This window comes from Borostomias antarcticus, assembly GCF_949987555.1.
Source record: "Borostomias antarcticus genome assembly, chromosome: 22".
Lineage (NCBI taxonomy): Eukaryota > Metazoa > Chordata > Actinopteri > Stomiiformes > Stomiidae > Borostomias > Borostomias antarcticus.
The window spans coordinates 20,479,888-20,492,551 of record NC_140255.1 but is presented as its reverse complement, the minus strand read 5'-3'; the positions used below and the strand labels follow the sequence as shown (position 1 = coordinate 20,492,551).

The following is a 12,664-nucleotide window of genomic DNA, read 5'->3' as shown; positions in this document are numbered from 1 at the left end:
CCAGTGAATACTGCGCATGTATCGAATATCGCTCAAATTTACTTCTTCTTTGGTAGTTAATTCGCTTTAAACTCTTATGGAAAAGGGATCTAGGACCCAGGGAAGATAGGACCTGTGGAACATAGGGATGACCCCATTCATTTTAGGTCAGAAAATAGACATAAAATGAACATAATGTAGTAGGTGGTAGCTGGGTGGTAGTTGGGGTGGTTGGTGTCTATTGTGATGGAGATGGCCTTCCTGTGGCAGCGTTGGTTGTAGAGATCCTCGATGGCTGGGAGTTCTGCTCTGATGATCTTCTGTGCTGTCTTCACCTCCCTCTGGATGGCGTGTCTGTCGTGGGCGGTGGTGTTACCGTACCAGGCTGGGAGGCCTCCAGTCAGGATACTCTTGATGACACTGCGGTAGAAGTTCACCAGTGTTTGTGTGCTCATTCCCCATCTCCGCAGACACCTCAGACAGTAGAGGCGTTGTTGTCAGTGTTGCCAACTTGGTGACTTTGTTGCTATATCTGGCGACTTTCCAGATCCCCTTAATTAGTCAAAAGCGATAAGTAATAAATCTAGCTAGTTTTCTGGTCATTTGGGGAATAATTGTGTTGACAAAGCTCTGCAAAAGCATCTAGCCTAACATATCCCATTCAGCGGTTCACGTTACCACCGAGCTCACAGGAGCCGAGTAGGTCTACAGTGATGCTGCTGTCTCCACCACTCACACAGCCAATCCAGCCAGTCTGACTAGATAGCAGCCCCGCAGCAAATATGTAAATAGTTTGTAGGTCTACATTCATTAGGCCACTGTAAAAAAGTAAAGAAAAATAGGTAGTGTTATAGTTATTTTGCAACAAAAAAAGGTTTGTAAATACGTAAATAGTTAGTTTGTAAACTATCTGGCCGGCGTTTTCTATTCATTTTGACTCTTTCAGAATTGCATATTATGCAAATTAGTTGATTACGTCATCTAGCTACTTCTAGCTACGTTTGGGAGAGCCAACAGCTCTTTCCCTTACAGAGGAGTTGGGAACACTGGTTGTTGTGCCTTCTTTAGGATGGCCTCTGTGCCTTCAGGCCCTGTGTGTTCAGGTCATCCCTAGCTCACCGTCTCCACTTCCTCTCTGTTGATGATGATGGGGGCAGTTCCTGTGTCAACGCTTCCTACTGCATGAGCAGAGAAGTGAAGGATATTTATCTTCTTATCTGACTTTGGGGAAGATGGCAAATAAGCTAATTTCCATAAAGGTTGACCTGTTCCTTGAACCAGTAGATAACCTGTCTGACCTCGTAGCCATATGCTGCTAATGCTAACAGTGTAGCACAGGTACTTGTAGGAAACACAGTTTCCCGTACAAAATATACATTGGCCGTATGTCTCAGTAATAGATAATGTAAGCAGGATCTCCTAGCGAGAAAGGCGATGACGCACTGTTGTGAGAGTCTCAACGTGGCCTCAGACAGCCGGAGATACGGCTTCCATCCTCCTCCGCTCACAGGAAAGGAAAACCAAGTCACTTTCGACAATTTATGAAACCTGTCTCTCCTGAGAGAAGTTCAGGCCTATTGAATTCTCTCATTTTTTCCAGTTCTCATCTTTGGTGACTGTGAATGTTGCCCCCCTAGTGAGTAGTCATTAGTGTTTGAGTGATCTGGGGCTGGAGTTTCCTGAAGGATTCTTTCTCTGACTTGAAAGTAACTAGGAGTCTCTAGGGCAGTACTAGTCTGGAGTCAAACACCACAAAACATCCGGTATAGGGGCGGAGCCAGCACATTACTTTTCAAATCCAGCTGCATTTGAACAGCCAATCATGAAGGCCAATAAGCCTCCCAGCACAGCCCACTATCTGTGTGGGCCAATCATCCTCCACACAAAAAATCCAAGAGTCTTCCCATTGGTGTCTACAAATATCATTGTTTGCTCTCAGAAATTATTGCCACAGAGGATAGCACTGGCATCTCTGGTCATCTCTCTCTTTGTAATGGTATGCTAATTATCTAGATATTGATTTGAGGTTAGCAGCTCAGACACATTTATACTCACTGCTCTACTTCTTTAAAAGGTACAGGTGGAAATCAATTGTAAAGCATGAAGCTTTTGTTGACTGTTGGGCCATTGGAAATCAATACACAAATCAAATGGTGGTATAAACAGTGTATACCTTGCAAGGAGCAAAGGATATGACTAAAACATCAGCTTCTACTGTCCTTTGAGCACTCTGACCCTCTTCTTAATCAAATGTTTATGTCTGTGGAGATATTGAGAACACCTGACGGTTGATCGAGCAGCAGGTAGCAGTATAATCAAGAGAAGGTCAAGCATACTTTCTCTTTCCTTACTTGGTAGTTAAAAGAGTATGGGGCATATGTACTAACATGCTAGCGCCCATTTTTGGCATTATCCCGTCGCACCACGCATCTGCTGACAACATGGCATGGTACAGTATATATGAACGGACCACACATGGGTCAAACTATGGAGTTATATTGATGTTATTAATACGTAAACTTGTATATTGACAGTTGTAGTTGCAAAAAAGATTTGCAGACTTTTACATGTTTACAACTCAGTCTGCGCGCACTCAGATTTTTTACACTAATATCAAGCCTTATGGTTATATTGATGTCATAAATACAGTACGCAAACTTGTATGTGAAAGTTGTAGTTGCAAAAAAGATTTGCAAACTTGTATATTGGGAGTTGTAGTTGCAAAAAAAGATTTGCAAACTTGTATATTGGGATTTGTAGTTGCAAAAAAAGATTTGCACACCAGTAGTTATTTCGCAAGGTTGTACAAAGATACAGCATTGCATATTTACGACATACGAATCCCAAGTACAAGCTTACAACTTTTTGACACACTTTGTCACGTCTTGGCGCAAAGTTGCAGATTTGCAAAGGTGGGAGGGAGTTCAGCTGGGCTACATCTCCACAGCCAATCAGATGCTGTCTATTATTGCACAAGTACTGTATCATTGGCTGGCTTGTTCTATCAATCATGCTAGCAATCGCAATCAGAATGCTACATTGCAGATGGAAGATGGAGGTTTCTGGCCATGCTCCTCGACCTCAAGTGAGTGATAGGAATTGTGCAATGTTACGAGTACATCTAGCTAATGTTAGCCTACTGTAGTATGATGCGTATAATCATATCAATACCTATAATTAGACCTCATGCATGCATTACCTTAGATGGTGATTTTAGCCTACTGCTAGACTAATGTTAGTTAGCACGAGCTGCTCACTTGGTTTAGCTGCACTGACACTTCATAGTGATGATTTGTGTTTGTTTTCATAAAACTGAATATGCACATACAGAGCTGAAAATATGAACATATGAACTATGATAATTATGTAGCATAAGTGTAGTAGAGTCAGTTACTTTTCCCTTCAGTTTACAATGTCCCTATAGTACAATGTGGGGTGGAGGGTGCATTAACTATGTGGAAAGTTTTAGCTAATGTTAACGTTAGATGGCTAGAGTTAACTAACGTTATCAGAATCTACAGTTAACGTTAAAGTTTTGCATTACATGCAAAGTGGGACCTACATTCAAATAAGACTTTTCTCCAACGTTCAAATGGTGATGGAAGCATACAATTTGGTAGGAATATCACTGAGACAGTCAATGTAACGCTGCATTGACAAATTCATTTAGGGTGCATACTCCAATGTGCCTTTTCATATGAGATCCCCGGGACACCATGTCCTGTGCTTCTGTTTAACGCAGGTAATGGGGGTGTGACCCTTCTTTTTGAGGGACAGAGCGACCACCTGATTCCTTGCCCCTCACAACTCCTCCTTGACAGCGACCTTTTCCTCATGGCTGGAAGGATTGTCGGGCCCTCCTTCCTCCATGGTGCTCCTCTGCTAGCAGGAATCAGCCCAGCTGGGGTACATGTGTTGTTGGGGGGCAGGAATCAGCCCAGCTGGGGTACATGTGTTGTTGGGGGGCAGGAATCAGCCCAGCTGTGGTACATGTGTTGTTGGGGGGCAGGAATCAGCCCAGCTGTGGTACATGTGTTGTTGGGGGGCAGGAATCAGCCCAGCTGTGGTACATGTGTTGTTGGGGGGCAGGAATCAGCCCAGCTGTGGTACATGTGTTGTTGGGGGGCAGGAATCAGCCCAGCTGTGGTACATGTGTTGTTGGGGGGCAGTCCAGAGACGGCAACAATCACACTAGATGATTGCTCAGTGGTTAGCATTATCACAGCAACACACGAAGATGGTCCTGGGTTCAAATCACGCTTGTCCCCAGTACTTTTTATGTGGAGTATGCATGTTTTCCCTGGATTTGTGTGTGTTTGTGCTGGGTGTGTTTTTTGTTTTGTTTTTTATAATCACACCACCTTTAACCATTGTTGGTTTAAGTTATACAATTTCTATCAACCCATACCTTGACTTGTTTATTTCATGATGCTGGAGGTGGTGCAGAGCAGCAGGCTAACAGCTGAGAACTGGAAATGGCTTTTCCACTGTCTTGGGAAGAACTGTCCAACAAATAAAACTGTTCAGGCGAGGCATCAAGGAGACCCAAGTGTGGCCTTTGCTGAGTGCGGCCTGTGAATAGACTAGAATAAGAGATTCTGCATTTCAGCTCTGCAACAGTCTGACTCTGTTCTCACAGGCTGAGCAGGGCTCTTCATTCCTCAGCGTATTAAAGTACGACCTATGTGTGTGTGTGTGTGCGTGCGTGTGTGTGTGCGTGTGTGCGCACTCACACACTATTTATGTCTATTCATAACTAGATGATCCCTCACCACATCGTGTGGCCTGCACAACACTCAGAGGATGAGGATGATGAAACGCACCCCATGGAAACGATGTGCCGTATAGCCGGATACTTTGTCAGTTCATTGAGACGGGTATTATCATCTCAGCCAAGCCTGATGTATTAACTGGGAAGCGGAGGACCACCTTCAGGGGGAGTAGATGCGTTCACCTCCGTGTGTGCGTCTGTCACCAGGATAATCAGCCTCATTTGCACAAAAATTGTAGGGATGAGGGATGAGGGACATTAACCATTTCCTGCACTTACAAGTAGGGCTGGGTATCGGTACTCGATACCTTGTAGTACTGGATCGAAACAAAATTATACCAAGTAGCATCGAAACCTCTTCAGTCAAACCAGTACTTCATTCGATCCTTTTTGTACTGAGATCTAGAAAAAAAAGACGTTGTAATATGGTCCAATCACCGCAAGCGTTCTTCAATTTAATGCGACGCGTGATTGGCCCATTACGGCAGACAGCTACAATCCGTCTGGTGAAATCGACTGCAACTGCGAGTTGTTGACAGTTTAGCACGCTGAGGTAATGCCACCAAAACACTCAAAGGTATGGTTATACTACACGCCTATGACGTATGGTAAAAATAAATGCATAAAAACACGGATTTCCCCCATTACCTAGCTAGCTAGCTAGCATTAGCAACCCTACTGTAATGCATTGCTTAGTGCAGTGGTTCTCAAACTGAGGCCCCCTCTGGTGGTACGCAGAGGACTCTTCCCAAAATGGGAAAAAAAAGGAGAGCGGGAAATGTTTTAATGAAATAAAAAATAAATTATAAAAACATAATAATACTATCAAAATACTACTATAAATGGAAATGGATTTACCATAATGCGCCTGGTGATCGCAACGATCAAAACAACACGGATCTGAACTGATGGCCAGATAATTAACAGCAGAGAAACAATGATGCAATCGTGGCTCAAAACGGGAACTCTCAGGAAGAGAAGTACAGACCAGGAGGAGGATATTTCGAGCAGCGTGGTGAACATAGAAGAGGAAGAGGAAGAGGAAGAGGACGTGTACTAAACCATAGTGGGCAGGAACTCAGCACAGGCTCCGCCAGCAGCGGCAATGAAGGCGGTCCCCACAGCACCAAGCGGGGCAAACCCACGAGGAAATACGACTCAGCACCAAGCGGGGCAAACCCACGAGGAAATACGACTCAGCACCAAGCGGGGCAAACCCACGAGGAAATACGACTCAGCACCAAGCGGGGCAAACCCACGAGGAAATACGACTCAGCACCAAGCGGGGCAAACCCACGAGGAAATACGACTCAGCACCAAGCGGGGCAAACCCACGAGGAAATACGACTCGAGGTGCATTAAATTGGGATTCACCTGGAGTGGGACCGAGGCGGATCCCGTACCACAGTGTGTGATATGTGGTCACATTCTTAGCAATGACTGTATGAAGCCCTCGCATCTTAAACGGCATCTTCATACCAAACACGCAGAGCTGGAAGACAAACCACCTGAATTCTTTCAAAGAAAACTAGACTTTCTGAAGAAGGCTAAGTCCACTATATAAACAGCTGCTACACCTGTGGCTAAAGCACAAGAATGTTCATTTCCTGCGAGCCTCCGCATTGCTAAAGCAGGTAAACCACATACAATTGGCGAAGAACTGTGTCTGCCAATAGCGAAAGAGATGACACACATTATGTGTGGGGAGAAGATGGCCAAACGGTTGAATATAATACCACTTTCCAACGACACGGTGTCGCGGAGAGTAGAGGCCATGGTAGATAATGTAAAAAATACACTGATTGACCGCATAAAAAGAAGCCGCTACTATTCCATTCAGCTGGACGAGACAACAGATGTTGCAGATTTGGCCAATCGGCTTGTATATGTCAGATATGAATATGATGGTGCAGCTCAGGAGGACTTTCTGTTCTGTAAACCACTAGAAACCAGAACTACTTCTGGAGACATATTCAATCTACTCGACGCGTTTTTCCAAGAGAATGGGCTTGACTGGAAAAGGTGTGTTGGAGTGTGTACAGACAGGGCCCGTGCTATGACAGGTCACCACCTGAGAGAATCGGAGCAGCTGATGCGGTTCTGCAGTCACTTTACCGCACTGTTGTGACGAAAAGAGAGCTGAGCCAAAAGGCAAAGCTCTCGATCTACCGGTCTATCTTCGTCCCCACCCTCACCTATGGTCATGAAGGATGGAACGAGATCACGGATACAAGCGGCCGAAATGGGTTTTCTCCGGAGCGTGGCTTGGGTCTCTCTGAGAGATCGGGTGAGAAGTTCAGTCATCCGGGAGAGACTCAGAGTAGAGCCGCTGCTCCTTTGCGTTGAAAGGAGACAGTTGAGGTGGTTCAGGCATCTAGTGAGGATGCCTCCTGGGCGCCTCCCAAGGGAGGTGTTCAAGGCGTGTCCGGCTGGGAGGAGGCCGCGGGGTAGACCCAGGACTTGGTGGCGGAACTACATCTCCGCACTGGCCTGGGAGCGGCTAAAGATTCCCCAGGCAGAGCTGGTTGATGCTGCCAGGGGAAGAGATGTCTGGGGCCCCCTGCTGGAACTGCTGCCTCCGCGACCCGACCCCGGATAAGCGGATGAAGATGGATCAAATAAGTCTAACATGCTTTGGTAGCCTCCCTCCGCCCACTGCAGCTGGAGCAAACTGACTAGGCTAGGCTACTGCAGCTGGAGCAAACTGACTAGGCTAGGCTACCACTGTTTCTCTCGTTTTACTTGGTACTCGCTTCAAAAATGGCTGAATGACTTGTGCAACACCTGTTTCATTGTTAAAAAATCAGGCCTATATTTTCCTGATAGGATTGATTTTTTTAACTTTTGAAATATTGCATAATTATTTCGATAAGACTTACTGGCTCAGAAGAAATGCAACCGCTTGACTGTCAATTGCGACTGCATGGCTGTCCATGTAGGCAGTCAAATCAAACAAGCTTGACATTTATTTGGAAACAGCAAGCTAGCATAACCTGCTTGATGGTAATTCGTTTTGATAACTGTTCTGTTGATATATGTTTGTCCATGTTACCTAGCTTATAGCTTGACTTTTTCATGGCAACGAACCTGGACAATTGCAACACCCCTCCCCCTGTTACCAGTCAATTCATAATCAAATTAACTGGATGCATGTGTTTCATAGCCCGTGGGGGAGGGGGGGGGGGTGATTGTGGGGGAGGAGGGTGCTACTAATGTTAGTGAGTTCCAGCCAGGGCTTCTAGTGCTGTTGGTGGTGTCCGCTCCGTTCCATTTCACATTTTTGCCGGTCTGCCGCAGGTGTTGGGCTAATTCCATAGTTTGGTTGATAAATGCCAGTCCTGATTTTGATAGCAGCTAGCCATGAATGAAATGTACTGCATTTACTGTGCAACATCAACTGTTCAGTTGTCAAAAGGAATTGCCAACAAATTGATTATGCTGGACAGCTATTTTTCCACTCAACCTCCCTCTGTCCACTACAGCTGTAGCAGACTAACCAGGCTACTGCTGCTTCTCGCCTTCTACTAGACTACTCTCTAGAACTAACCAGACTACTGCTGCTTCTCTCCTTCTACTAGACTACTCTCTAGAACTAACCAGGCTACTGCTGCTTCTCTCCTTCTACTAGACTACTCTCTTCAAACTAACCAGACTACTGCTGCTTCTCTCCTTCTACTAGACTACTCTCTAGAACTAACCAGGCTACTGCTGCTTCTCGCCTTCTACTAGACTACTCTCTAGAACTAACCAGACTACTGCTGCTTCTCTCCTTCTACTAGACTACTCTCTAGAACTAACCAGGCTACTGCTGCTTCTCTCATTCTACTAGACTACTCTCTAGAACTAACCAGGCTACTGCTGTTTCTCTCATTCTACTAGACTACTCTCTAGAACTAACCAGACTACTGCTGCTTCTCTCCTTCTACTAGACTACTCTCTAGAACTAACCAGACTACTGCTGTTTCTCTCATTCTACTAGACTACTCTCTTCAAACTAACCAGGCTACTGCTGTTTCTCACCTTCTACTAGACTACTCTCTAGAACTAACCAGGCTACTGCTGCTTCTCACCTTCTACTAGACTACTCTCTTCAAACTAACCAGGCTACTGCTGTTTCTCTCATTCTACTAGACTACTCTCTAGAACTAACCAGGCTACTGCTGTTTCTCTCCTTCTACTAGACTACTCTCTAGAACTAACCAGGCTACTGCTGCTTCTCTCCTTCTACTAGACTACTCTCTAGAACTAACCAGGCTACTAGACTACTCTCTTCAAACTAACCAGGCTACTGCTGCTTCTCTCATTCTACTAGACTACTCTCTTCAAACTAACCAGGCTACTGCTGTTTCTCTCATTCTACTAGACTACTCTCTAGAACTAACCAGGCTACTGCTGTTTCTCTCATTCTACTAGACTACTCTCTAGAACTAACCAGGCTACTGCTGTTTCTCTCCTTCTACTAGACTACTCTCTAGAACTAACCAGGCTACTGCTGTTTCTCTCCTTCTACTAGACTACTCTCTAGAACTAACCAGGCTACTGCTGCTTCTCTCCTTCTACTAGACTACTCTCTAGAACTAACCAGACTACTGCTGTTTCTCTCATTCTACTAGACTACTCTCTAGAACTAACCAGGCTACTGCTGCTTCTCTCCTTCTACTAGACTACTCTCTAGAACTAACCAGGCTACTGCTGCTTCTCTCATTCTACTAGACTACTCTCTAGAACTAACCAGGCTACTGCTGCTTCTCTCCTTCTACTAGACTACTCTCTAGAACTAACCAGGCTACTGCTGCTTCTCTCATTCTACTAGACTACTCTCTAGAACTAACCAGGCTACTGCTGCTTCTCTCATTCTACTAGACTACTCTCTAGAACTAACCAGGCTACTGCTGCTTCTCTCCTTCTACTAGACTACTCTCTAGAACTAACCAGGCTACTGCTGTTTCTCTTGTTCTGCTTGGCTACTCGCTTCAAAAATTCCTTAAACCTACAGAACCACCAGACCGATTTTAAGTGTTGACCTGGCAATCTGCCCCAAATATTCCGGCCCAGTAGGATAGAGAAACTATCAATTCAAATGCAGACCGACCATTTGAGATATAATTGAATAGTCAGGATTTCTTAAGCAAAGATGCAATAGCCTATGAGATCTGGGATAGTCTAGGACACAACCATGAGTTTAGGAGTAGTTATATAATATAGCTATAGTAGCTATAGTATACTGTATACTTAAGAAGCTAGGCATTTTCCTATATAGGACATCACCAACTATTTTATAAAGCCTATCCCTCAAGCTACAGACCTTGAGCGATATACTACTCTAAGAAAGAACTTACTTGGGCCAGATAAGATGGCGTCTGTCTTGGGCACAAACTGGTCACAGCGCAGCCCATGGTAGCCCTCCTTACATCTGCAAAACAGGAAGACAGAAACAAAGAACATTTGACTTTAGAGATCAATGAAGGAAAAGCGTAGTTACAGTAATATAGTATGACACTCTGTAAAAGCATAATTGTTAATCATAAAATGTTGTGCAAAGTGTGCACATGTTCAGGAAACGAGGATATAGCGAAGGTGAGAAAGCATAAATAGAGCATGGAAGAGCAGAAGTAGAGAAATAAAACAAAAACAGAGAACATACGGACTGGAGAAGTGGGGGGACGAGATTGTGGGAGGGAGGAGAAGAGAGAGAGGGAGGAGAAGAGGGAGGGAGGAGAAGAGGGAGGGAGGAGAAGAGAGGGAGGGAGGAGAAGAGAGAGAGGGAGGAGAAGAGAGAGAGGGAGGAGAAGAGGGAGGGAGGAGAAGAGAGAGAGGGAGGAGAAGAGAGAGAGGGAGGAGAAGAGAGAGAGGGAGGAGAAGAGGGAGGGAGGAGAAGAGAGAGGGAGGAGAAGAGAGAGAGGGAGGAGAAGAGGGAGGGAGGAGAAGAGAGAGGGAGGAGAAGAGAGAGAGGGAGGAGAAGAGGGAGGGAGGAGAAGAGAGAGGGAGGAGAAGAGAGAGGGAGGAGAAGAGAGAGAGGGAGGAGAAGAGAGAGAGGGAGGAGAAGAGAGAGGGAGGAGAAGAGAGAGAGGGAGGAGAAGAGAGAGGGAGGAGAAGAGAGAGGGAGGAGAAGAGAGAGAGGGAGGAGAAGAGGGAGGGAGGAGAAGAGAGAGGGAGGAGAAGAGAGAGGGAGGAGAAGAGAGAGGGAGGAGAAGAGAGAGAGGGAGGAGAAGAGAGAGAGGGAGGAGAAGAGAGAGGGAGGAGAAGAGAGAGGGAGGAGAAATGAGAGAGGGAGGAGAAGAGAGAGGGAGGAGAAGGGCAGTTTAGGCCTAATAGAGTCTGCAGCCCCACTGATAGCAGTGTGGGGAGCCCCAGTCTGGAGGGTAATGTGGAGTCCCAGTCTGGAGGGTAATGTGGAGTCCCAGTCTGGAGGGTAATGTAGAGTCCCAGTCTGGAGGGTAATGTGGAGTCCCAGTCTGGAGGGTAGGAGTCCCAGTCTGGAGGGTAATGTGGAGTCCCAGTCTGGAGGGTAATGTGGAGTCCCAGTCTGGAGGGTAATGTGGAGTCCCAGTCTGGAGGGTAATGTGGAGTCCCAGTCTGGAGGGTAATGTGGAGTCCCAGTCTGGAGGGTAATGTGGAGTCCCAGTCTGGAGGGTAATGTAGAGTCCCAGTCTGGAGGGTAGGAGTCCCAGTCTGGAGGGTAATGTGGAGTCCCAGTCTGGAGGGTAATGTGGAGTCCCAGTCTGGAGGGTAATGTAGAGTCCCAGTCTGGAGGGTAAGGTGGAGTCCCAGTCTGGAGGGTAATGTGGAGTCCCAGTCTGGAGGGTAATGTGGAGTCCCAGTCTGGAGGGTAATGTGGAGTCCCAGTCTGGAGGGTAATGTGGAGTCCCAGTCTGGAGGGTAATGTGGAGTCCCAGTCTGGAGGGTAATGTGGAGTCCCAGTCTGGAGGGTAATGTGGAGTCCCAGTCTGGAGGGTAATGTGGAGTCCCAGTCTGGAGGGTAATGTAGAGTCCCAGTCTGGAGGGTAATGTGGAGTCCCAGTCTGGAGGGTAATGTGGAGTCCCAGTCTGGAGGGTAATGTGGGGTCCCAGTCTGGAGGGTAATGTGGAGTCCCAGTCTGGAGGGTAGGGTAACTGAAACAGGCAACAGTTTCATAATGGCCTTGTATATTTCATGCACGTATAGTTATTAATTGTTTAATGGTGCAGGCATTCTTCCACCCCAGGCCAACGGTTTGTCTCATTCCAGGTCAGAGTACACGGCCGGCAGTGAAAATAAATGAAAGTGTTTGTCTAAGTGAATGCAAGCGTGAAATAGATAATGCAGGTAATGTTAACATCTTATTTTGCTGTCCTTTTCACTGGACATTTACAATAAATACGCTAGTCTCTAAATATGTGCACCGTATTCTTGGACAAACAAACTCAGTACTGTAAAAAATAGTTATGTATTTGTAAACCATTTATGTGAGGAGATTACTGAAGTAATTAATATTGAACACACATTGAAGAGCAGGTGAGAGGACAGGACAGGACAGGTGAGTGGACAGGACAGGTGAGTGGACAGGACAGGTGAGTGGACAGGACAGGAGCAGGTCAGAAGTAAGAAGGTGTGTAGTTCAGGACCGCTGAGCAGAAGGAAGGTGGAATAACAGCCTGGGAGCTGCTTCCTCCTCAGTCTGGTCACAACCTCCCACGTCTAGCTGTGCTCCACACGCCTTATTAGCATTCAGAGTGCTGTGCGGCTATCGCTGCATCTGTCTGCTGTTCTGACTTAATTACTTACTTCAGTGAGATGCAAACTATGCTTGTAGACACATTCGTTTGTTCCAATGTGGAGTCAAGTGTTTGTACGTAGGACAAAGATAGAGATAATGAGCATGTGTGAGTGTGCGTGTGTGTGCGTGTATGTGTGTAGGTATGTGTGAGTGTGTG

General features: G+C 46.1%; 1 protein-coding gene across 1 annotated transcript in view; it reads right to left on the bottom strand.

Annotated features, from left to right (window-relative positions):
• nrg3b (neuregulin 3b) overlaps positions 1-12,664 on the bottom strand; it is a gene marked incomplete at both ends in the record, with an annotated part of 212,241 nt that overhangs the window by 36,261 nt on the left and 163,316 nt on the right. Inside the window, one exon of the mRNA XM_084456182.1 lies at positions 10,090-10,163. Coding sequence (XP_084312308.1) covers positions 10,090-10,163 — 74 coding nt within the window. The remainder of the gene's footprint in view (positions 1-10,089; positions 10,164-12,664) is intronic.